Below are 27,262 nucleotides of genomic sequence, written 5' to 3' on the forward strand. Positions count from 1 at the left end.
GGATATGAAGATTAGATGCTTAAAAGAGATCTGATGGACATCCGCTGCAAGTATGATATGTATAAAACAGACGAAATGGCAAAAGATCTTGGCCACACAATTCTGCGGTTACCCCCCTATCACTGCGAGTTGAACCCCAAAGAGCTTATCTGGGCCCAGGTCAAACACTATGTGAGTTCAAGGAACAACACATTTAAAATAAAAGACATGGAGTGACTGATTTGTGAAGGTTTCGATGAAGTGACAAGTGAACTGTGGAAAAAGTGTGTGGAGCATGTAAGAAGAATTGAAAGTTAAATGTGGGATGCAGATGAACTTCAGGATGACATCGAACCCATAATTATACAGCTAAACAAGGATTCTTTGGATTAAAAGATGACCACCAATGACGATTCCTCAGGCAGTGGTGACCCAATAGACAGTGTTGCGCCTTTGGAATAAGAATTTAGTAGCATTGTAAGTACATACATCATTATAATTATTTTGCTATTCCCTATTATTTTCTCCTTATTCTTAAAGGGAGGTTTCTTTGTTTTATGAATTTGTGCTCTTGTATTATACAGTAACCATGGACCCAACCCTGGACACAGGATATTTGGGGCGGGGGAGTAATTGAAAAAATGTGGAAAAAAAGTAAAGGGTTCCCCTGTGTTAGGCACCATGCCATGAAGCCATATAGGGAGTGTGGGGCCCACACTTTCTTGATCCGGTCATGAGTGGGGGTGATGTGATCAGCATCACCCCCCTGACCACCTTTACCCCCCAGGGTTTCCCCCAGGTACCCATGTTATTCGACGCTGGGTGGGCACCGGTGCCGCTACCAACGTCAGAAAAGTCCCCGGATTTGAACTGGCTGGGGATCGAACCCGGGACCTTTAGCATGGTAGTCAGACGCGTTACCGACTCAGCCACCGCGACCACCGAAAAAATGTGGAAGGCAATTTTTTATTTGGTATATTGGTTTATTATAATATACATATTTATTATGTTACGTACAGAAGTAAATTGCTAAACATTATGCATAAAGGAATTAATTTGTTACTTTTATATAGTATTTCAAATATTTAAAAAGTTGAAATTAGCAAACTAACTGGTTAAAATGCCAGATTGCAAAATGTAGTTGAAATGCTTTTATTATGTTTAAGTTCTGCTTTCTATTAATATAATGAATTAATATTCCATTCTTATATTTATCTTGCATTCTTATTTTACTTTTATTGCTTACAGTGGTGATGATTATGGGGTCTTGGGGGGCATTGCCCCCCCTGCTATGAATGGCTACTTAATGTTAAGCCTTGTCCACCTAGAAAAAGTAAACTGTATTCCGCAAAGTAGCGATATTTTAAAATTTATTTTAATACTCATTTACCAGTACCACCGAACGGCCATTATAATTCTATGTTTAGAAAATAATATATTTATAAATTAAATGATACATATTAGCAAAGATTCTTGTAATCTTTGAGGGAGGGACATGGCTCCCATGCCTCCTTGGGTATGGGCCTGCGTGCACCACTAACTTTTGTGTTGGCATGTACTACAGCAAACGCTCAACGCGCAAAGGAACAATCTTCTGCTGCGCACCATGCGGCAACGCTGTCGTCATAAGCCCCATACTGAACTCTTAAGTTGGGCTCACCAATATTTGAGCACTATCTGATGTTTATGTGTAAAATGTCTTTTCAGATTGCAAGTGCCTCACCCTCATCAACACAGATGGAGTTTCATGATCACTCTTTGTCCAACCTCCTGAAGGCAGAACCTCATTTCATGAGTTGTTCAATCAAGAGTGAACCAAATGAAGAGTCAACTGAAAACACTTGGCAGCCAGCATCATCATCATCAGTTATTAAATCTGAACCAAAGTTGGAACAAATGAAAGTCAAAGAACCAGGGAATGTTGCCTTTCACGTACAATTGAACTCTGGTGCTGGGATGACTGAATTTTTGCAGAATGATTGCAAAGATTTGGATGCGAGTGCAGAGTTTGGTGCTGTTGCATGCAAAAGTGATGAGAGTGACAATGTTAATGTAGAGCCTGAAGATGTGAAGAGTGAACTCACAATTGAAGAAGAATGTCCATCTGCAGAGACAGAAAGGTGAGTGCATGAAATATTTTCACATTAATGAAACTGAGTATCATAAGACTTTGATCATAGGTCCTCAAAATTTCCTCAACTTGAATATTTAGTCATTTTCAGAATTGCTTCTTGTATATGGGCAAAGTCATGAATTTTTCCATGAAGCAATTAAACAATGAAGCTTGAATTTCAAGTCTCCCATATTTAAGAACAAAATATGGTTTCTTTATGAATAGTTTTACATATGAACACTTTCTGTTGTTTTTGATTGCTTGGTTTGGTTTATTTTACATCACTTTTCTGCCACTTTTGGTTAATCGTGGAGATGAGTGATGAAAGGTTGAAGTTGATGAAGTCACACTCACAAAGAACACACATTCCTAGGCAGAGATTGGAACCCAGGACATGCCTAACCACTTCACCATGGAGGTCGGCCTCAATTGTTTTAGTTTGCAGAGATGTGTTGTAGCAATGAAATGAGTGCTTTTTATGTTATACTATATATATGTCATTTCATCATTGCCAACTCTTTGTGATGTGTTCTGCATGTGGAGGGTTACTTATTATATACCATGTTTCAAAATTATTTGAATGATTTCAACTTGTTAAATTTTTTCATATATTGTCAAAATAGGATACAATTTTGCACATGTGTAATGTAACTGTCCATGTTTAAGTGCCAGTGGTTATCGCAAAGTTAACTCATAAATGCTAATGTCAGCACCCTTTGTTACTCTGCACAGGTCAATATGGTAATCCAACTCCATTCAGACAGATTTCAGTATGCACCTCAGCACTAAATCAATGGAGTTCTTAGGTGGTGGATCTTAATGAAATTTTGTATGAAATTGACATTGCACACTCACGACTGACCTATTCTCACAAAATTATTTCTTCTAACCACTGGCACATGGCGGTGGAATTTAGAACTATTGGGACCTTTCCAAAAAGAAAACTTAAGGATGTGCTTCATGTATTTCACAGGATCATCGTATTGTGAAATTTGTATGCACATATGTAATTCTATTTCATAATGTACAGAAACTTTTATTCAGATTGCTTAAACATTACAAAAACTTCAGCAAATTTTCATTACCTAGTTATTTCTCGCCCACACTGTAGTTTTATCATCCATATGTTGAAATGCTTATTCATGTTATTACTTACGTGAAATTTTTAAATTTCACGTAAGTAATTTTAAACCGCGTTTACCGCAACCACCATGAATTATTCATGTTATTTGAAAATCTCTCATGTTAAGCATATTTGGCATAGTCTACATCATTACCAGTTTGCAATGGCCCACTCGTTTACACAATGGCTACACCATGGTTGAAAGCATTACATTTTATTGGAAATGCAAAATGTTCTGATTGTTTGGTAGCTATATATGGCTGCCACCAACTTCCTAAAAATTTGGGGGCTTTTTTTATTGTTATTCTTATTTTTTTTTTCCGTGCTACATACAATATTATTTCATGTTCTGACTGGCTGGTATAGAATTATTCAGTCCCATTATGAATGTTACCAAATAATCTCAGTGTATCAGTCCCTTTACCATATGTTACCTGTTTTACAAACATAAAATAAGGAGCACAAGAATGTGTGCAGTTGAAACACTGAACAGGATCTCCTTCACTTGGAATGAATTGTCCTCATTTGAAAGCAAAGAGCCAATTTTTTTACAATTGTAGGTGTGATATCAGTAAATATATCTTGCACAATACTATACAATTCTGTACAATGCACCTTTTCCTTGATTTGTGGCGAAAAATTATTCAGAACTCTGGCACGAGTTCCTTTCCAGTGAGATGAACATGTTTTACAGAGTTTCTTGTGAGTAATCTCGCGTAGCAGTTTGGTTAGTCATCCTGTTAGTTTTTCATCAAGATTGAAACATCGTAGGTTCAAGTCCTACCCTCTCCTGTTTTTTTTTCTTTTTATGTACCAAGTGCAATGTGTTGTAATAATATAATATAAGATTATGGGGTCATTCCATGTCAAATCAACCGGGATCTGAACCTTGACATCTCAGTAATTAATAATTTTTGGTGCAGTGTTAGTACCAGTAAAGTTGACAAAAACTGCCAAATTTCAGATTTTTTTGGGCTCTTAGTTTTAGTGTTATTGACTTTCAAGGAAGCAAATATCCCAAAATTTGCCAACATTCTGAAATCTTTAAACAGTTCTAGATCAAAAGCTATTTGACCTAGAGAGCTCAAATTGGAGTCATTCTCTTCTGCTTTTATTGAGCTTTAATTTGAAATGCAACATGACTGTGGTGTTTGAATTTCTTAATTCTTAAAAAGCTTGAGAAGAAGTTTTTTCAAAATTTCATAAACACCATTTTTAATTTTTTTGAAAAACATATATGATTTGAAGACATCAATTGACTATTTGTGAGCAAAATTTCATAATGGGACGGCAATGGGTTCCTATGAAAATTACATTTTTGTAATGTAATGTGTATGAAATTTGCTAAATTTGTTGACTTTCCATGTTATAACCACAACTATATGCTGAGTGGATGATGTTATAATGATACCATCAAGTGTACATTATATGTGGCCAAGGTTTTACAACCTTTAATTTTTAAATTACATTTTTGTGGAATGTGATCTATCTCATTGTTCGACCTGTCAGATTTCTTCATTATATTTCAAATTTCATGAAAATCGATACATTAAATCAAAAGTTACCGACCTCACAAAATTAACAAATAAATCACAATACTTTCTTGCAGTCTTGCATGCTTTACACAGAACTAAATGTTGCATGTTAATAGACTTTGTATTTGCCTGGTTTTGCACAATGAATAGAGTTAGCTCTCGCTTTCTTGGTTATTTTAATTCATTTTTCATTAACTACAGTGTGTTTTGAACTCAATTTTTGTATTCTGCATGGTAAAAATGCTGAATAATAATTGTAAGCAATGTCTCATTGACTGTGTTGATTTCAGTGTGGCAAAATACCTCTGTAGGGAAAAATTGGAATAGTACAAAAATATCCTTTTTCCCTCTATAATTGCGCAAACATGTATAGTATTTTTTCTCTTGTTAAAGGTAAGAAATAATGAAGCATATTTAAATCTGTTGCCAAGTTGCTTTTTATTAGGTTTGGAAGGAATTACAATGTAAATATCTCTACAATACTGTTACAAAATTGTTATTTCTCTTCATGTAAATTTGATAGTTAGTAATCTGTAAATACGGGAAAAGGATGGGGTATTGGATACACTTGTGAGGATATCGTGATGAAGAAAAAGTGATGGTTTGGTGCAGGACAATACAATGCATGATTTTCTTGTTCAAAAAGGCTTTATTTTCAATATTTTAAGTCTCAAATTGGAGCACGATGATTAGTCTCTCTTTTACGTGAAAGTTTAACAAGTGTGATAAGCGAAGTGGACTAGGTGTTCTTGGTTGTACATGGATACATTACACATGGTTGACAAAGACGCAACCTCAAAGCATTAAAATGTCAGGATATGTATTGGTTCTTCGAACTTCTTTGGAGCGGAAATTAAATATTCCTCCATAATCTTGTGATAATTGACTTAGAAGATCATAATTTGGTAACTCCTAACTATAACTATTAGAAGTAGTGAACATGATATTGGGCATCAGTTTTGGCCAACGTGGAAAAAAATTACTATTTCTATATATAAGGTAGTTGGCATATAGGTCGTCTGCTAAGATTTCTTCCCTGAAAGGAAAAAAGTGGAATAAAAGAAAATGCGCCAGATTATTTTTATATTGAGTCCTACACGAATGCCTGAAAAAGTCATTAAGTGAATTTTTATACTTGTTAAGTTAAAATTACCTTGTATGCTAATGTGGTTTGTAAGTACTTGGCCAAGTCATAAGGATATAATTGTCTATTATTTTTAGATGTTTTTAAATACATCTATAACTGACAATGTTTTATTGACCTCGAATGGGTTTCATGAAAGTTCATCTATAACCACATCTCATTGCATAGTTTGCCTTGTTGTCAATGTTTGATTAATGTTGGAATGAGCATACACATTTATGTTTATATATACGAAATGTGAGGTACAAATGAAACATGATGATGAGTTCATACGTGTAGTTAATTTAATAGTTGCACAACCATTTTGTAAGCATTTCTCACAGTAATGCATCTCCTGCACACTTTATTTTTTTTTTAATTAAAATTTTCAAACTTTAATCTATTGTTGTTAATTTGAGGCTGGTGACCAAGACCAAACGATTAAATTCTGTTTTTTTGGACCCCTCATGATGTTGAAGTCTTCATATTAGTCTATTTTATAATTTTTATACTACAAATAACATGAAGATACCTAAAACTTATCACTTTTAATATCAGGTAAGCAAATTGAAATATATATACGAAGAGACATTATTAAATAACAGGAATTTATTCTAAACTTCATGGATATTTATGCACAACTAAAATGTGTGTTTTGGCACTGAAGAAAGTTCCTTAGCTAACACACCATAAAGGTGTCGTGCAATGGCGAAGTATGCATCTGCACAGCATGGCCGCTCCATTGTTGACTTGCACCGTAGAAGAGCAACAAAGTGTAATTCGTTTTTTGTGTTCAGAGGGAGTGAAACCTTCTGAAATCCAAAGGCGTGCGCTAATACTCGTGCTTAGGAATTTAGTGCAGAGGAATTTTATTGCTGTTATTAAACGATATTATGCTCTTTACATAATTAAGTATTTTCAAGCCAATGAAAGTACCAAGCAACTACGTAAGATGCATTATTTTCTATGTAATTGAACTATCCAACGTAGTTCTCTAGCAAATGTCTTGTTATTATCACTTGCATACAGTTTATTCGTTAGTTTGGTTACCTATGTGTTTGCAAGATAAATTGCCCATACATTAGAAATCAGTAGCAGCAATTGAGTGACAAAAGTGGGGTGGAGGGCAACGACAGTTTACTTTTTCTTTGCAGATGAGGCTTAGCATTAACAGCCTATAGTTTTGGGGGCAAAAAGTGAAGAAGCAACCACCTCCACCCCCAATGGCCATTAGTGTTGGAAATGTACTTATTATATGCAGTTGTTTTAAATCTGCTGTCTGAAACCATGTTCATATGTAAATTAGTGAGAATAATGGAGAGAGCAAAGGACATCGGTGTCACGTAAGGGTATATTCTTCTAATACAGTTATTTTCAGTGGTTTGGGACCCACTCTATATATACACCCTTGTTCCATACCCATCAATACAATAAAACAGCGAGATGAAATGAGGTTTTTCTTTCACCAAATAAACTATCATCAAGGCTCCCCCCCCCTAATCAGAGGGTCTGTCCTGTGTTGAAATCTACAGCAGAATGAAGGCTCAGTACAGAGATAATTGTTTGTCAGAAGAGAGTGTACTAAATTAATGGATTCCCTAATTGATCTGCTGTTTTACTGTGTTAGTTGCCACACAAACTGGCTTGTCTTCCGTCTTTAAACCTTTCCACCCATTCATCTACTTTCCCCTGACTTAAACAATTGTCTTGTACTGAACCTTCATTCAGCTCTCGATTTCAGAAGGTTTCACTCCATCTGACTACAAAAAACGAAAAACACTTTGTAGCTCTCCTACAGTGCAAGCCAACAGTGGAGCGGCCATGCTGTATGAACTACTGCGCATGAGCAGTGTTGCTAAGGAACTTTTTTGACGAATAAAATTCCTGTTATTTAATGACTCCCCACGTACATTTTTCAATTTGCTTACCTGATATAATAATAATAATCCTTAGCGCGACTGCCCATGAAGGGCCTTGGCTTACCTACCGACTGCCAGTCTCCCTCCCACACTTTCCTTCGTCACCTCTAAGCGTGGAGATTTGCAACCAGTATTGGAATAATCGGGGGGTCGGCCCGACGTATCCCCAGCTGTTATAGTAGGTCGTCTCGACCGGATTACGCTCACTCACTCGGAGCTCCCCAATTTCCTCACGATGGTGGGTTGCCACCGGCCCTATACGTAGGCCGAATAAATTCCGACCAGAGCCGGATTCAAACCTACGCCATCCCGCAGCGAACTATCTTAAGACGAGTGAACGCCTTAACCCGCTCGACTACGGAGGATACCTGATATTAAAGGTTATAAATAATATGAATTTTCATATGTCTAGTCCAAAAATTATAAAATAGACTATTATGAAGAATTCTACATCAACCACTCAGCATATAGTTGTAGTTATAACATGGAAGTCAACAAATGTAGCAAATTTTGCATACATTACAATGCAAAAAAATAATTTCTATCGGAACCCATTGCCGTTCCACTATGAAATTTTGCAAACAAATAGTCAATTGATGTCTTCAAATCATATATATTTTTAAAAAATATTAAAAAAATGGTGTTTTTGAGACTTAAAAGAAAACATTTTTTTCAAGTTTCATAAAAATTAAGACATTCAAACACCACAGTCATGTTGCATTTCAAATTAAAGTTCATTAACAGCAGAAGATAATGACTCCAATTTGAGCTCTCTACATCAAATAGTTTTTGATCTATAGTGGCTCCTGTGCACCGTACCCCCGTGAGTAGGGAAGGGGGAGAGTGTACCATGCTTCTTTATGGCCCGAGGTGGAGGGAAGAAGGGAAAGCTGGGTGGGGACTTGTTGTCCCAAGGTTTTTTTCCTTGTGGTCGATCTATAGAACTGTTTAAAGATTTTTTGTCCTCTTGATAGGTGCAAGGTATAAACAAAAAATCTAAAAAATCTGAATCTCTAAGGTTAAAAAAATTTTTTATCGGTTGACTTGACATGAAATCACTGCAAGCATCTATTCATTCCTCGAGAAAAGCTTCTGCTCAGCTTGCTTGATTTTTTTCTGGTGCAGTATTCACCGTGAGCTCAATTATATTTATCTGTCATAAATTATGTTAACACACATTAACAATTTATATGACATAAATATCTCTTGTTAAGAGCCATTATTTTGAAATTTGCACAAACTGAGATAGAAGTATTTTTTGTTTGCCTTAATTTGTTTATATGTTGAAGTAGGTATTGAGAAATGAATATTGTGCAAATTTGAAACCCTGAAATAATTTTCCATCCCCTGTAGAAAATGTTGAAGTTCAAGGTTATACCCTCCATTTTTCATGAAAAGTGAAACGAGACTAAGTTTGAAGTGCTGTATCTTTGGAAAGCAACATCCCAAACTTTTGGTGAAAAGATTATCTTAGGCTATCAACTAAGTGAGTTGCGAAAAACATTCCAAGCTTTCGAGAGCTTACGTCACATGTTCAGGGTAGAAGTTCAGTTCAGAGCTTCAACCTGGTGTATATATGTTTGTGGAGGGGGATGCCGGTGAAGATGGCAGACCAATGTGGTGGTGTGTGTGCTGCATGCACGCTTCTGGTTAACTAAAGCTAACCAAGCTGGGTCCAGTTCGAGTCCAGTGTCGCGATTAAGATTATAATTTTCTTCATGAATGGCTATTGCTTCCTTGATGATGCGGAAGCCGACTCACACATATTTATATCTTCATGCCAACAGTCTTCACCATCCGTCTCAACGAGCTACAGTACTCTCTACTTTATTTCACCGGGCCATCTCTATCAGCAACGTGGAGCATCTTCCAAAAGAAATACAGCATCTTCGGACAGCTTTCAAACAGAATGGGTACTCGGAACACAACATCAACAAAACATAAAGACGAGTACTGTCTATGAAGACCAGCACATCCATCAGGGTAGCCGGACGCATCAGGAATCTGGACACACCGGGGAATCTGAATACATCAGGGGACGTGGACACTCCAGGAAACCCGGACAAAGCTGACAAGAAGATAGCCATTCTTCCTTACACCAGAAATCTCTCCAGAGTTATTAGCCAAATTCTCAATAAAAATAACATAAAAACCATTCACAAACCATCTCCAAAGATCAGAAGCCTACTATGAAACCCCAAGGATGAGTTAGGACTCAAGACACTGGGAGTCTACAATATTATCTGCAAATGCGGGAAATCATACATTGGGCAAATGGGTAGGGCAATAAAACCACTGTAAAGAACACCAAAGCTACATCAAGTATTAGTTTTTCTTGTATGTACGCATTGCTTTCATTATAGAATTATTTTCCTGTAGTTTACGGTTATTACAGGCATAAGAAAACAGTTTTTCTTTGTGACGTTTCAGGAAAACACACGCTCCTTTCATCAGACATTTATTTTCATTTTGACTAAAGATACAGTTATAACAATGGTTAGTAATTTTTTTAAACAAAAAGAATCTGTTATATAATGGATATTGTCAATGTTACATTGTTGTAATATAGCAACTTAACTGTGAAAAAAGCAGTCTGTTTTATTTTTATTTCATATATATATATTTTTTTAATTTTTTTTTTAAGATTATGAATCCCAAATATCATCAGGTAATTCAAATTCATCATTGTTTTCACAAAGTCTCTTGATGTTTTCTGTTACATTAAATTTTAAAGATGGTGGCTTACTCCATATGTGAAAAAGAAAACTCCATACTGGATGTATGTTACCATTTTCATTATTTAATTTATTCCAGTGTTCTTCTGCAATGAACGAAGCTTCCCAGACATTCAACTCTGTGTTTCCCGTTAATGTTTTTAAAACCCTTCTCTTTTTAATCAAATGCTTCTCTTCGATGATATGAGTTGACAAACCTGTTCTTGGGTTTAGATTTATAATGTCCAAATCATGTTCGTGCCATGTTATTGCCATTTTCCTTGCTGTTTGTCCCACATAATCTTTTGAACATGAACAACTTATATTATATATTCCTGTGGTTTCTACATCTGGTAGAGAGTTTCTCATTTTGAATTCATTAAATGTACATTCCAAACTTCTTGGTGATTTAAAAACAATTTTGAAATTAAAAATTACTGTATCTTTAGTCAAAATGAAAATAAATGTCTGATGAAAGGAGTGTGTGTTCTCCTGAAACGTCGCAAAGAAAAACTGTTTTCTTATGCTTGTAATAACCGTAAACTACAGGAAAATAATACATCAAGTATTTCCATCCTGAAAAGTCGGGACTAGCAGAACATTCAATGACAGACATAGACCAGATTTCAGCAACACAGAAATCATAGCCAAGACTTCAAACAACTGGGACCATATCATCAAGGAAGAAAGCTGCTATTCATGAAGAAAAGAAAAAAAAAAAAGTGAAAAAAGGTAAAGTGCTCCCCTGTGCATAGCACCACGCCATGAAGGCGTATAGGGGGTGTGGGGGTAATGCCCCACACTTTCTATATCCGGTCGTGAGTGGGGGTGATGTGATCAGCATCACGCCCCTGACCGCCTTTACCTCCCAGGGTTTCCCCCAGGTACCCATGTTATTCGACGCTGGGTGGGCGTTAGTAGTAATAGTAGGAGTAACTAACTAACTAAATTCATGAAGAAAATGATAATCTTAATCGCGACACAGGACTCGAACTGGACCCAGCTTGGTTAGCTGTAGTTAACCAGAAGCATGCATGCAGCAGACATGCCACCCCATTGGTCCGCCATCTTCACTGGTATCCTCCCTCTACGAACTTGTTTACACTGGGTTGATGCTCAGAACTGAACTCCAACCCTGAAGATGAGAGTGACGTTAGTTCTCGAAAGCTTGGAATTTTTTCCACAACTCACCTGGTCGATAGCCCAAGATAATCTTTTCATCATTCGTCGCCAGGAAAGCTTCAAGACTTTCTAATCCCAAACTTGTATTTTGATATACTGTTAATATAAGACTGTTTGCTTATATCCATGCAATTGTTTTGTTAGGGCATTGTTTCTTTCCATTGTTATGCAACAACATAGAGGGTCCAAAATGCAGTTTTTGCCTGATTTTGCCCCTTAATGTCTTGGTTAAGCAACAGTACCCCAAAGATTTGTTTACTGGGCATTGAAGTTCACTATTAGGTTAAACTACCTGCTATAGCACATTACTTGGATATTGATGCTGTTAGCAGATAATACCCTTTGAATACTTATAAATTGTGAAATCCACAACTTTAGAATTAAGCTTATCTCAAAACAGTATCAACCATAAATTAAATGAACTATGCCATTTTGTATCTGAATGTATGTACTAACACATGGAAATGAAAAAAGTAAAACATTGGACCCTCGTACCATTTTTTTTTTTTTTTAATATTAAGAAATATCAATGTAAATTATCACACTTCCTCCCCTATCATAATGTGGGATAGCCCTTTCTCTTCCCTTTTTGGTTCCAAATGGAAGAGTCTGTGTCGTGAGAAGTTGTGGGACAGTTTTCATTTTTCTTCCGTTGATGGATAGCGTAATAGTTATGACCTCTCCACGTAAATTACCTCTATAGATGAAGCAACGTACGAGCAAACGTCTTACCACACAATGAAAAGTTATACTGGGCCCCCATTTTCCTTGAGCCATATAACTGCGTACTTAGTAGTAAGAGGAACAGACGTTATCAATAAAGCATAAATTATAACCAAAGCGATCTTTTCATTTTTTAGGTTTATTACGATCAACATATTAACAGTAAATAGAATAATAACAACTATTCTAACATCATTCACGTATATATCCCGTAAATAACCTAGAACAATTGGCACCTAGATTTAGTGTTTCCCCCTTGTGTATATTAAAGTAGATCAATATTAATTCTTGCATTATTACCCATACTGTTATCGGCCATGGAAATCTATGAAAGTTTAGTTTTCAAAAATATAATAAACCCCGAAATTAGTTATGTTAATTTTAGCCCTAATGGCAGATAAGCTTACTAAAGCAGTTTACGTTATTAATTAATTAATGGTTCATTTGAAATATTTAAGTGCAATAGAGTTTTCACCAGTGTATGCGTGTATAGCTTTCCTACCCAGAGACCAAGTGGGCGAGCCATTCTCCTGGCTCGGACATGAGGCCTCGAGATTACGTAGCATGACTTCATTCCATATGATGTTGTGTTGCCAAATCATACAACTGTGTAATGGGGTGGTGATAACCTCCCCCTCTTCCCTCAAAGATATACAATACCATATAACAACACCTTTTCTATCTGTAAAGATACCAATTTATGCCTTGATCTTCGGGTAGCGCTGAGTGCACGTGTAGTCGTTCTCCTGGGCTATGTCGACTTGACACCAGCATATGTCCTTAAATACACAAGGACAAGAAACAGTATCTAAACACACTTTTGACTAATACATGAATATGAATTAATTTTTAGTTTACGATATTCCTATTTGCAGAAAAAGGTGAAATCGATTTCTAAGTCCATTCATTATCCGGTACCATTCAAACTGATTTACATAAAACACGTGATTACGTAAATGTAAACAAACAACGAATCTAACAAGAAAAACAGAAGTACGTACTCTTGACAGATATACAAGATAAAACACAAACTCGTCGGTCTCTAGTAGCTAATCCTAAAGCTATGGATTCAGGCGAGGAAGATATCTTTTAAGAAAGCTTACATGTGACCTTCGCAAATTCTTGATGTGTCTAAAGTCTTCCAGCAGAACAGTGTTTCCACCTAAGAACTTTTGAACCAAATATGGTCCCTGATATTTCAAACATAAAGATTTAGTAATTTTATCTGACAATTTGCAAATTTCCTGAGACTGTATCAGAACTAGATCACCAACCGAAAATGTGATATCAGAATATCTTTTCTGTACAACGCATCAGATTTTTTCCACATTTTCGCCATATTTCCAATAGCAATTTCCCATTTTGAAGTAAGGTCGTTTATATTCGTATCTTCCTCAAATTGAGAAAGTTTCCATTTAATTTCCAGTGGCGAATGTAATGGATGGCCCAAAATTAATTCTGCTGGCGACATTTTCAATATTTCGTGATACACAGAATTAATGCTAAATTGAATTTCTTTTAATATTGTGCTCCATTTTATCTGATGATTATGAATGTGAGTTTTTAATTCACCTTTAATGGTGGCAATGTATCGTTCACTTAAATTAGCTGTGGCATGATATGGAGAGGTAGTTATGTCTTATTCCCATTTGAAACAAATATGAAGCAAAATACTCACTCTTGAAATACGCAGCATTATCTGTGATGCATTCAAAAGGCATGCCATGTAACATAAACGAATTATGCATAATTTTTACAGAACTTTTAGCACTTAATTGTGTCATAGGTTGGCACATGCAGAATTTTGAAGCCCCGTCTGCACAAATAAGAATATATTTTTTAAATTATTAGACATTGGCAGAGGGCAAACCACATCTACATACAATGTTTGCAACGCTTGCATGACAATTTCTGACTTTAGAACATTAAATGGTAATACATTTATCTTTTTTGCTTTTTGGCAAATATCGCAAGAAGATACAAAGGCTTTGATTTGTTCCAGTCCAAGTGAACTTCCGTTGTATCTTTTTCAAGGCTTTAACCCAATAACTATGAGCACCCCTATAACATTTGCATGATAATAATCTATGATAGAATTTTGTAAATGTTTTGGACCAAGAATTTTGCTCTGGTACATTTATACAACAAGCCACCTACTAATTTATAGTCAGGTATTACTTCTTTATTCTCTATCCTATTCATAATGTCTGACAAGTCAGAATCTTTCCATTGTTCATCTTTCAAGGACATAGAAAACAGTGGATGAAAGCACATACTTAAATTTACACCGTCGTCACCTTGTAATCAAGGGGTCCCGGGTTCGATACCCAGTGGAGGCACATAGTGGTTCGTATCCCATTTTAAATTATAGGTCGAGTCCCAGTTAGCCTTACTGTGCATAAAGTGGACTTAAAACACCAACTCAATCAATTAAGTTTACACTTTCCAATGCCTCTACATCTAAATCTTCACTATCAAATTCGTTATTATTGTATATTCTAGACAGAAAATCTGCTATTACATTACTTTTACTATAGATGTGTTTAACTTCAAATTTAAATTCTGACAATTTCTCCATATAGCAGCATCCACGTTACACTTAAAGAGTCAATTTGTACTTCAAAGGCCTGTAATTTCAAACAGGATGCAAATTTTTCAATGGCTAATATGAGCCTTAATAATTCAATTTCATAAATTGACTTATTCTTATATTTTTCTTTAATTCGTTTAGTATGAAAATGAACAGCCCTAAATATATCCATGTCATCCTTTTGTAACAATGTACATCTATACCCTTTTAAACTACAACCTACTTCTACTACAAAGGGCTTATTTAAGTCTGGTAATTTTAATTTTACATTCTCTTCTAAACATTTTTTGATTTTCTTTAAGGCCAATTCTTGAGCCTGTCCCCACTTAAATTTTACTCCCTTAGTTTTTTAATTCATACAGGGGTCCCATTAATTCTTGAAAATCAGGAATAAATCTACTGAAATATGATAGGAAACCACATAATCTATTAATTCCACATATGTTCTTAAGCTTGGGGATCTTTCTTATCACCTCTAAACGTTCTGGATCCATATTCAATGTACCATCTTTAATAATAAATCCTGAATATTTAATTTCATTTTTCATAAACTGGCTTTTCTTTGGTGAAATTATAACGCCCCATTCATGAAATCTTTCAAATACAGTACATAAATGTTATCTTTACTAAATATAATCACATCATCCGCATAGAATAGTTCCCTTGAGATCCCCTAGAATTTTATACATTATCCTAGACAAACAGCTACTTCCTATCTAGACTCCGAATGGTACACGAGTGTACTGATACAAATTAGAACTATTAGCAAAGGCTGTTAATGGTTTGGATTCTTCTGTTAATTTTACGTGGTGAAAGACTTTTGTTATATCAAAGACACAATATATAGAACCCTGACAAAGTGATGTTAGTGTTTCTTCCAGTACACTAATTGGAAAAGGTCTGTAAACTACCTTTTTATTCAGTTCTCAATAATTACAAACAAGCCTGCTCTTGTTTTTTCCTTTAACTAGAAAGCAGGGACTACAATAATTGCTAGTAGATTCTTCAATAATACCCTTCTTTAATAAGTCCTGTATGATTTCTTCCATTTCAAGACGTTTTTCATGTGTCACAGGATGCGGATTAGCACTAACAGGAATATTATATGTTACTCTAATTTTATATTCAAAATCCTTAATGCATCCCACTTTATTATCACATAAAACATCCGAAAATTCTTTCTTTGACATGCCTGTTTCATTTTGATAGTATTTCTTCTCCGAAAAGGCTGCATTGAGACATTGGCCTCTGTGTTGTGGGGTGGGTCCTCTGTTTTGCTTCCAACGCTGACCTTGGCCACCTGCAGCAGTGCGCCGAGCTCTTGTCCCTGCGATACTTCCTCCTCCAAAATAGCTTGAATGAAGTCCTTGGGATCCAGAACTTGCTGTAGAAAATGATTTATCCTGAAAAATGTCACATCCATTAGTAATACTACTATTCCACACAATAGGTACACTATTTTTTCGAATGTTTCAGTCATTAAACCATTTTCCAAATTTATCTTCATGTCTGTTTTTATTTGAAAGTTTAATCCTAATACACAGTATGACTAATGTACCAATTACCTTTTATCATTACCATCGGTCTTTGTACGCACTTCCCCAAGATCTCATATTTCTGCTCTCTAAGAAAAGGACAGCCGTCTGAAAAAAGCCAGCATTCTTTCCCGCGAAGCCCAGGATATATATATATATTAGATCACCGCACCTACTTCGAGAGAAAGAAGCCAGTGTGTTCCTGCAATAAACTTTGATATACATCCAGTTCACTATCGGCTCAAGTCACCATCAATTCATGTTTTTTACTTGATGGTTGAAATTTAGAGATGCAGCTAATCACGAAACTTCAGGCATTTTAAAATTTAAAAGCCCCAACGAAACTCTTGCTCTCGTCCTGAATAACGACCCTCTGTTCTTGAGGGTGGAAGCAGCTGTCCAGGCCCTGAATCAAAACAATAGTTCTACACATAATATTCTGAAACAGAGGACATTACTTACTCAAGCGTGCCAGCTAATCTGGCTCATTGACAGTGAAGTGACAAGGGTAAATAGTACGGAATCTTGACCCCCGACCTCGCTCGAAAATATATCTCCACCGTGAAAGTTAAGACAGCGAGAAAACACATCAGTTAACCAAGTGTCAAAAGGAAAGTGCCCACTGTGAAGTTATTAGAGACTTAAATTTAATTTGAGCCAGATACTTCTTCACCCTCCAAAATAACCTATGAACAAGGTTGTCCCGTGCAAGGCTATCATCCCTTATCTCATCCCCATCAGTTTAAACATGACGACGTGTGGGAGGAGTTGAAAGTGCAACAATCAATAGAGAAGAGCGACAATTCCTCTCCGGAGCAGCGTACTCGAAAAATCAAGTGAAAAAGGAAGAACTTCAAAAGGATGTTCTCGCATCAGCATCTTTACATATCGGAGAGGAAAATATTTCCTCCTCACTTGACAAAGTTTGCACTCTTAACTTTGAACTCAGTTTTAAATCAGACTTTTTAACTTATTAAAAAATGCTGCGTACGTAAATACTAATGTTTGTGTGCAATGCTGGCCATCAGAGGCCTCCGCTGCTAACTTGTTTTGAGCCAGTGCAGAATGGGTAAGGGATCATATTTTGTCTGCAAGGCTTGTGTAGAAGGGAGCGAAGCGGCGTAAATATTTCAACTGCAGCCCATTAAATACTATCTCATAACATGTTTCAGTTTTCTGATTTCTGATTTCTGATTTCTTCATATTATAATAATAGTTGCTTTCATTGGATTGTGATCGAAGACCAACGTATTATGAACTTATGCGTCCTTCTCCGTTGGCCGATCTCTGGGCCGTTCACACAACCAACCTCCCCATGTCTTAATTGTTTTGGTACAGTTATTTGGTTTTTCTCTCAATGTAATTAAACATTCATGTCTAATGCCAAATAAATTCGAACAAGATCCACCACCACCCATTTCTATTATAACAGTCTATAGGTAAGTTCTTCGCAACATAGAATTCCACAGGCCATGACACTTCATTTATCACCAAGGGTAACACTACTTTCTTATTTATTTGCAACACACTTGAAGTACCAACTGTAACTTGAAAGTTTGCCTCCTGTTCATTAGATTTCCTGTTCTTTTTAATATTGTCTCACAAGGATTCTTTCAAAATATTGTGGGTACTTCCTGTATCCACACAAGTTAATAATTCTTGTTGTACAAACATACAGTTAATGAAAATAGCATGACACTTAATATTAGGGGAATTATTTCCTATTTTTTGTTGCATTGAAAACATATTTCTCTTGACAGGGAAATTAGTTTCTCTATGGTTAAATCCCTGGTACTTACGGTACTGATTCACTGTTCTGTCTTTATTCTGGGGTGGTTGGGGAAAATGAAAGTTCCCTTTTTCCGTTTTATTATTCCCATAAAAATCCTGTCAAGCTTATGATGTTTCTGGATGTTGGTCAAGGCCACTTGAAATTCAGCAAATGAATTAGGAAAAACACCACCAAAAAAGAGCCGTTCTGAATATTTAGGCAAGAAACGTTCCAAAAATAATTTGCATTTCTCTTCTTGTGTCCACGAAAATATAAAGTGTACATGCTGCACGCATTCTACTTTCTAAAAATTCAAAAGGATCTTCAGTTTCCCCTTGTTTCTTCAATACCCATTTAAACTATTAAATGTTTACGGCCCGAGATACATATGCATTTATCCATTAGGGTATCCATTATAAATTGTCAGGAATATCCCCGTTCTACACTTTCCATCCATATTTTCATGATTTTCTTGGGCATCTTAGGAATTAATGCTAAAAATAATTATCTTGGAGGGAAGAGCCCAACAATACAATCTACCTCGTACAAGAAGGCAAAATGTTCATCACATCTATCACTTAATCATGGGACTTTGTTAAGTATCCCTGTCAAGGTTGTTTGGGCCACATGACTTGAAATTTTTCCCAAAGTATGTCCCGAAAATAAAGGTTAAGAATTTCTTATTGCATTTGGAACTGAAGTTTCGTCTTCCAAATCGGAAAACTGAATCAAATGTTCCCTAGGTTTACTATGAACTATAAAAAGGGAATTCTTGGTCACCCTTTTGCTCCAGTCTGATTAATAGGGGGTATTTGAGTAGAATTATTTTCTTGCTGACTGTCTAATCTATCAAACTTACTAAGACCTACTTTACGTGTCGAACTCATGGCAGGTAGTCCTTGGTATCCAGTTACATCAAGAATTCCTGTCTGGTCGACGGTCGCATAAGGATTGCCATTCAAATAACTCATCTTATATACTGCAATAATATGACATACAGAAATTAACAGACACCATCAGAACAATTTCTCGCACAAGCTTTTAAGGTCAATTCTATGCAATATAGCTACAGCTCTCTGGCTTCAAACCAACCATGCTCTTGTATGTCCTCCACACGTAAATTATCTCTATAGATGAAGCAACTTACGAGCAAATGTCTTACCAATGGAAAGTTATACTGGGCCCCCATTTTCCTTGAGCCATATAACTACGTAGTGAGAGCAACAGACCTTATCAATAAAGCATAAATTATAACCAAAGCTATCTTTTCATTCTTCAGGTTTATTACAATCAACATATTAACAGTAAATAGAATAACTAATAACAACAATTCTACCATCAATCACATATATATATATATAGTAAATAACCTTGAACAATTGGCACCTAGATTTAGTGTTTCCCCCTTGTGTATATTAAAGTAGATCAATATTAATTCTTGCATTAATACCCATACTGTTATCAGCCATGCAAATCAATGAAGGTTTAGTTTAAAAAAATAAAAAATAATAAACCCCGAAATTAGTTATGTTAGTTTTAGCCCTAATGGCCGATAAGCTTACTAAAGCAGTTTACGTTATTAATTAATTAATGGTTCATTTCAAATACTTAAGTGCAATAGTGCTTTCCCCCAGTGTACGTGTGTATAGCTTTGCTACCCGAGACCAAGTGGGCGAACCAATCTCCTGGTTCGGACACGAGGCATCGAGATTACGTAGCGTGACATCATATCATGTGATGTTGTGTTGCCAAATCGTACAGCTATGAAATGGGGTGGTGATATGGAAAAGTCACCCCCTTGTAATCAAGGGGTCCTAGGTTTGATACAAGATTAAGGTACAAGTTGTTCGAATCTCACTTTAAACTGCAAGTCCCAAGTCCGGATTAGCCTTCCTGTTCATAAAGTGGGCTTAAAAACAAAGCTCTACCAAACTTTATATAGAGTGTCGTACCAAGGAATTTCGAAAGGCGGTGGAGGCTATAAATTTTTTTAGTAGCCAGCCATCTTTTCCTGCCTTTTAAATTATTTTCTTCTGGACTAAAGGGGACGGTTATTACGCGTATCCCCCCAAAAAATACATCATTTCTTGTAAAAGTCTGTACTTGTAGCACTATGCTATGGGTGCAGGTTTACCAAAATAAATCAGTTTCAATTCAGGTAGACCTAGGAGTGGAACTTTGTGGTGGAGTGATTACCACAGCATGCCACAATACCAGGAGTCCTGGGATCGAATCCCGGTCTGTTGATTATTGTACTTTGTGAGTGTCGCTTCATCAATTTCATAATATCATCACTCATCTTCATTGTCGCGATTAGCCAAAAGTGGCAGAAAAGCAACATAGTATAACTTAATATTAAGAAATCAATCTCAAATAGACCTAGGAAAAGCAGGCTTAGGATATTTCCATCATCTTTAATATTGTTACTGCAAATAACCAACGTGCTTTTTTTTTATCATCATGGTAGTTGTTTTTAAGAACTTTTAAAACTTCAGACACAAATTGATATTTTCGGGTGCTTCACCTTGCAAGCATAATGTGGTACTCCAGATGTGGAGTGCCTTGTACAATATGTTTCAATATTTGCCCAACCCATTTTTTTTAAATTTAAGAAAATAAAAATATATTAACAAAGAATCACACACCTTACCAGGCAGACAGGAGTAAATTTAACCCCCAGCAAGTTTGGAGCAGTTTCACCTTGCTTCAATTACTCACATATTGAAGGAAATGATCCTGACATTTGAATGAGAATGTTTTCGGAAGGTATTAGTAAGCTAGCAATGTGACCAGTCCGCAAGTGTCTGGGCATAAATGAAATATCTACTTGGGGTCAAATTGACCCCCACATGCCTACTTAAAGGTTAACCTTTAGCTGCCAGACCTCTCTTCTACCTCTATTCTCGTTCACGCCCCGCATTTCCAAGCATGCACTTTACAAACTTACCGCGAAGTACAAGAAAAATCACAACTCAAGAACTAATTGTCGTAGACAGATGAAATTTCTTTCGTTTTTTTTTCTTCGTAAAGACAGAGTTTTTAGTGCAGGTAAAATTTATACATTGTGCCTTAAACGAAGAAAAACAAAAATAAAGTTTAATTGTTTAAGAAAACGTTGGCATACTGTACTCCCTGTACCCTCTTAATAGACCGAAGCGAATGAAAAATGTAGTACATAGCGGCAGTACATTCCAACAATGGTGCAAATTTGATTGAAATGAAACAGATACTTTTAGAGTAAAGAAAAAAGACAACCTTATATAAAGTGGCAATGTTCCCAGCTTCGGGACAATGTCAGGAATTTCACATAGAATCGGCCCAATGAACTCTCGATTGACTAAATTTGGAGGGAAGCACAAGAAAAGACCATACTATGAAAATATGTAATTCTTGTGCCAGCACTGCGAAAGAGAAACTCAAATATCAAAGTTCGAAAATTTTGCGTAATTATGGAAGAGTTTGAATTTTGGGCCTTTGTCCCCGTTTCCCCTCTGGACATTCAATTTTCAGATGTTACTTAAAATGTTGGTTTTTACTAATTCTTACATTTAGAATTTAAATTGTTAAAAGAGATGCAGTAGATCAGCAGTTGTAGCCTTTTATCCCATAGTAACAAAAGAGACACGAAAGCTTTTTCAAACGGCGTTTGTTAATAATAGTAACAATGGACGTATTGTTTTGCAATTACAGTATCTATGACCTTTATACATAAACTAGTAATAAAAAAACAACTGAAATACAGTGTACAGTTTTTATGAAATGACGCATTAATTCCTGCTATATGCTAACATGTGGTTGAGGCAAATTTCAACGATCGGCCTTTGCCCCTATGTCCCCCCTAAATCCTTAATTGTCGGACGCTGCTTCAAAAGTTGCTTTTTACTCATTCTTGCTTGTAGAATTTATTTTTCAAAATACATGTAGTAGTTTACAAGTAATAACTGCTTTTAGAAATCTATCCCATAATAATGTGGTGGTAACAAAGTGAAAGGAAGATAAACAAAGGACTTTTTTTAAACTTTGCTTGCTAATAGTAGTAACAATGAATGTTTTGCAATTTGAGTACGTGGGTCGTTCAATATAAGTTTCCACATGCTGTAAAAAAAAATATTTTTAAGATACATTAGAAAACTATACATACATGTGTAGGATGTTCCTTCCTCACTTCTCCACATAATCCCCATAGAGATTCAGGCATTTGTCCCACCGTTGCACCAATTTGTCCATACCCTTTGCAAGAAAATCAGGGCTCTGGCTATTGAGCACTATTCTCAAATTCCGCTTCACTTCATCATCTGTTTCGAAACGGTAACCTTGCAATTCAGACTTTAACACCGGAAAAAGATGGAAATCACTTTGTGATAAATCTGGGCTGTATGGAGGGTGGGGCAGCTGTTCCCACCTCAATTCTTCAATTTTTTGTTGTGTTTGCACTGCTAAGTGGGGGCGAGCGTTGGGTTCCTCATCAACTGTGTCGCGATAATCGACTGATGAGCATGGGCTGCAGCCTTGAAGGTTTAATGCAATACCAGCAAGATGGCAATGCATTCCTCATGCGCATTGTGACAGGGCATGTTTACTCCAGCTTTCCAACACGCGTGCACCATCTATGCTTCTGAACTCCTTATGATGCGAGCCCGCGTTTTCCGAACAAGCATTTACTTTTCGCCCTTGAGCGCATGCTCCTTCATGTCTGATAACGAATCGATTGTTGTTCCTTGTAGATGAAGGGTGGCGCTTGTTAACCATGTGCTTCTTTTTAATGGCATTGCTTTATACAATATTTTATAGCATAGGGAAACATATATTGAACGTCCCAAGTATGTCATACCTTTATATGTATATTAAACATTCATAAGCCAGAGTTCAAATATCGTGTGTATTTTGTGAGAAATTGCATGATAATTGCTGCCGTGTGCCGCTGGTCGAAATATCGACCATCCGGCATTAAGGCTCGACTGGACCTTTGGCAGCCGTAAGGGTGTATTTTTTCAAATTTTCCTCATTACTCGAAAATCCGCGGTGGTATTTCAAAATATGAAAAATTACGTACGTTTAGAACTCCATCTAGAGCATTGACATGAATTTTCAAGTAGTCTTGTTTCACTGTTATCTAGATATTCCCAAAATTTCACGATGATGTAAGTCTGTTAAACTATTGAGAATATCTAGATAACAGTTAAAGCAAACTACATGAAAATTCATGATAATGCTGTAGATGGATTTCTAAGCATATGTAGTTTTTTTTTTATTTTGGAATATCAAAGAGGCTTTTCGAATAGAGGAAAAAATTTGAAAATAAATTCACCCTTACAGTTGTGTGTGTGTGTGTGTGTGTGTGTGTGTGTGTGTGTGTGTGTGTGTGTGTGTGTGTGTGTAAAATACTTGGATAATGCTGCACATTCATATCTTCAACAGACTCATGTTACAAATCAAAACCTTATTTCCAAATCACTTCCAGTAGCATTTCTTTCTTGCAGCTCGACACTAGCGACAACATTCTACTCTGCAACAAAGATTAGTGGAACTAATCTAGAATCTACAAGGGAAGGAGAATCTACAAAATCTTCGAACTCAGAAGGTTATGCCATTTTCAATGATGGAAGTAATTTGTATTATGATAAATGTGAATTTGTGGATCATGTGCAAAATCATACTAGAACAAAATCGTTTGAATGCTCTATGTGCAAGGAATCATTAAAGGAGATAAAAAACCTCATGGAATATACAGGAGTTTGTAGTGTTAAAAAGTCATTGTTGTGTTCCAATTGTATCAATCCTTTAGCATTTAAACATAGTTTTAAAAAGAATTGGAAATCTCATAGTGTTGTGAGCAAGCAAGATCCTCAAAAGCATTCCAGAACTCATACTGGAGATAATCCCTTTGCATGCTCAGTTTGTAATAAAGCATTTGCACAGAAGTCAAATCTCAGTAAACATTTAAGAATTCATACTGGAGAGAAGCCCGGTGTGTGTTCAACATGCAACAAATCATTTGCATGGAAGGATGGTCTTGAAAAACATTTAAAAAATCATACTGGAGAGAAACCCTATGTGTGTTCAACATGTAACAAATCATTTACACAGAAAAAAGTTCTCAGACAACATTCACTAATTCATACTGGAGAGAAGCCCTATGTGTGTTCAACATGCAACAAATCATTTACGTTGAAGGATGGTCTTGAACAACATTTAAGAATTCATACTGGAGAGAAGCCCTATGTGTGTTCAACATGCAGCAAATCATTTACATTGAGGAGTGGTCTTGAACAACATTTAAGAATTCATACTGGAGAGAAGCCCTATGTGTGTTCAACATGCAACAAATCATTTACATGGAAGGATGGTCTTGAAAAACATTTAAAAAATCATACTGGAGAGAAACCCTATGTGTGTTCAACATGTAACAAATCATTTACATTGAAGAGTGGTCTTGAAAGACATTTAAGAATTCATACTGGAGAGAATTCCTATGTGTGTTCAACATGCAACAAATCATTTACATGGAAAGATGGTCTTGAAAAACATATAAAAATTCATACTGGAGAGAAACCCTATGTGTGTTCAACATGTAAAAAATCATTTACACAGAAAAAAGTTCTCAGACGACATTCACTAATTCATACTGGAGAGAAGCCCTATGTGTGTTCAACATGCAACAAATCATTTACGTTGAAGGGTGGTCTTGAGCAACATTTAAGAATTCATTCTGGAGAGAAACCCTATGTGTGTTCAACATGCAACAAATCATTTACATTGAGGAGTGGTCTTGAACAACATTTAAGAATTCATACTGGAGAGAAGCCCTATATGTGTTCAACATGCAACAAATCATTTACATTGAAGAGTGGTCTTGGAAAACATTTAAAAATTCATACTGGAGAGAAGCCCTATATGTGTTCAACATGCAACAAATCATTTACATTGAAGAGTGGTCTTGGAAAACATTTAAAAATTCATACTGGAGAGAAGCCCTATGTGTGTTCAATATGCAACAAATCATTTACATGGAAGGATGGTCTTGAACAACATTTAAGAATTCATACTGGAGAGAAGCCCTATGTGTGTTCAACGTGCAACAAATTATTCAAACGGAAGAAAGGTCTTGAAAGACATTTAAGAATTCATACTGGAGAGAAGCCCTATGTGTGTTCAACATGCAACAAATCATTTACATGGAAGGATGGTCTTGAAAAACATTTAAAAATTCATACTGGATAGAAGCCCTATGTGTGTTCAACATGCAACAAATCATTTACATGGAAGGATGGTCTTGAAAATCATTTAAGAATTCATTCTGGAGAGAAGCCCTATGTGTGTTCAACATGCAACAAATCATTTACCTGGAAGGATGCTCTTGGAAAACATTTAAAAATTCATACTGGAGAGAATCCCTATGTGCGTTCAACATGCAACAAATCATTTACATGGAAGGATGGTCTTGAAAAACATTTAAAAATTCATACTGGAGAGAAACCCTATGTGTGTTCAACATATAACAAATAACGTATACAGAAAGAAGTTCTCAGACAACATTCACTAATTCATACTGGAGAGGTGCCCTATGTGTGTTCAACATGCAACAAATCATTTACATTGAAGGGTGGTCTTGAACAACATTTAAGAATTCATTCTGGAGAGAAGCCCTATGTGTGTTCAACGTGCACCAAATTATTCAAACGGAAGAAAGATGTTGAAAATCATTAGGAATTCATACTGGAGAAAAGCCCTATTTGTGTTCAACATGTATGAAGTTATTTGCACAGAAGGAGGATCTTAGATGACATTCAGAAATTCATACAGCTTAAATGTGTATTTTATATTCAACATTTAATATATTTTGTGTCAGAATCTAAATAATTCAAGATATTCAAGGTTTGATACTTGTGTAGCCTTTTGTGTTGTGGCATGTATTTAATGTGCAATAAATAATTTGAATAATGTGATTTTTTAAAAAAAAAAAAATGTGGTGTAAAGAAGTTTCTGTCACAATCCGTTTGTTGTTTCACCTTATTCGGAGGTGCTTCCATCAGTCTTCAACTTACTTTGTTTTGCCAGGACCACTCCAGGATCAGCAGTCACTATGACACCATCAGCATGGAATCCCTTGTTTTCTGACTGCTCTCATAGATACTTCAACATGTACATCCTAATTTACTAGATAATGGACTTTTCAATGTATTTTGGGAGCATCCATCATCTAGTGTAAGCGATAGAACCCAATGGCACTTACAAGATGAAGTCTTAATAATTGTATATCTTCAGATCAGAAAACATAAAGAAAATGAACTAATAGATTTTCAACTCTTATACAGTTTAGATTAATAATACATTTTGTGAATGATACATAATTTGAGTAACATGCAGGCTTCCATTAATCTGCTCTTTTTATGTTTACATTTTACTTCAATACTTCTAGTCAGTAAATTATTTAAGATTGGGGATACCATTTGTTTATTTTGTTCACATGGCTAAGGGATCATATCTATAAAATATAATGACGATCTGCAAGTAAATGTTCCTACTTTAGATTCCTATTTCTGATGACATGCAGTTCTGTTGTACTGAACAATACACGTTTCATAGACTCATAAAAACTATAACTTCACTAGACAATAGGTCAACCTTTGCTATGTTCGTTAATGCATGAAACTGTGTTACATATTCATAACTGGAGGCAACTTATCCCAGGCATGACTCCTTAGACTCAGATTGCAAAAGTAAGTTAAACTGTAAGAAAACATATTGGGAACATATTAATGGGACTCAAAACTGACTGGATATGAAATTCGACTCTGTGTTCAAATGGGAATTATCCTTTTTGTTGATTTGGTGTTTTAAGTCCACTTTATGCACAGTAAGGCTAATCGGGACTGGACCTACAGTTTAAAGTGGATCTGAACTAGTGCCTCCACCGAGTATCGAACCTAAGACCCCTTGGTTACAAGGCAATGA

The 27,262-nt window shown here is 35.9% G+C and overlaps 1 protein-coding gene across 1 annotated transcript; it reads left to right on the plus strand.

Moving 5' to 3' along the window:
* Positions 1-447: 447 nt before the first annotated feature.
* LOC145981248 (uncharacterized) lies at positions 448-25,528 on the plus strand. Its single transcript, XM_083114399.1, has 3 exons — positions 448-456; positions 1,687-2,099; positions 23,788-25,528. The coding sequence occupies exons 2-3, from the start codon at positions 1,717-1,719 to the stop codon at positions 25,526-25,528; spliced, it is 2,124 nt and encodes a 707-aa protein (XP_082970525.1). The 5' UTR covers positions 448-456; positions 1,687-1,716.
* Positions 25,529-27,262: the final 1,734 nt, after the last annotated feature.

The sequence above is a fragment of the Lepisma saccharinum genome, chromosome 29, assembly GCF_977018435.1.
Source record: "Lepisma saccharinum chromosome 29, izLepSacc3.1, whole genome shotgun sequence".
Lineage (NCBI taxonomy): Eukaryota > Metazoa > Arthropoda > Insecta > Zygentoma > Lepismatidae > Lepisma > Lepisma saccharinum.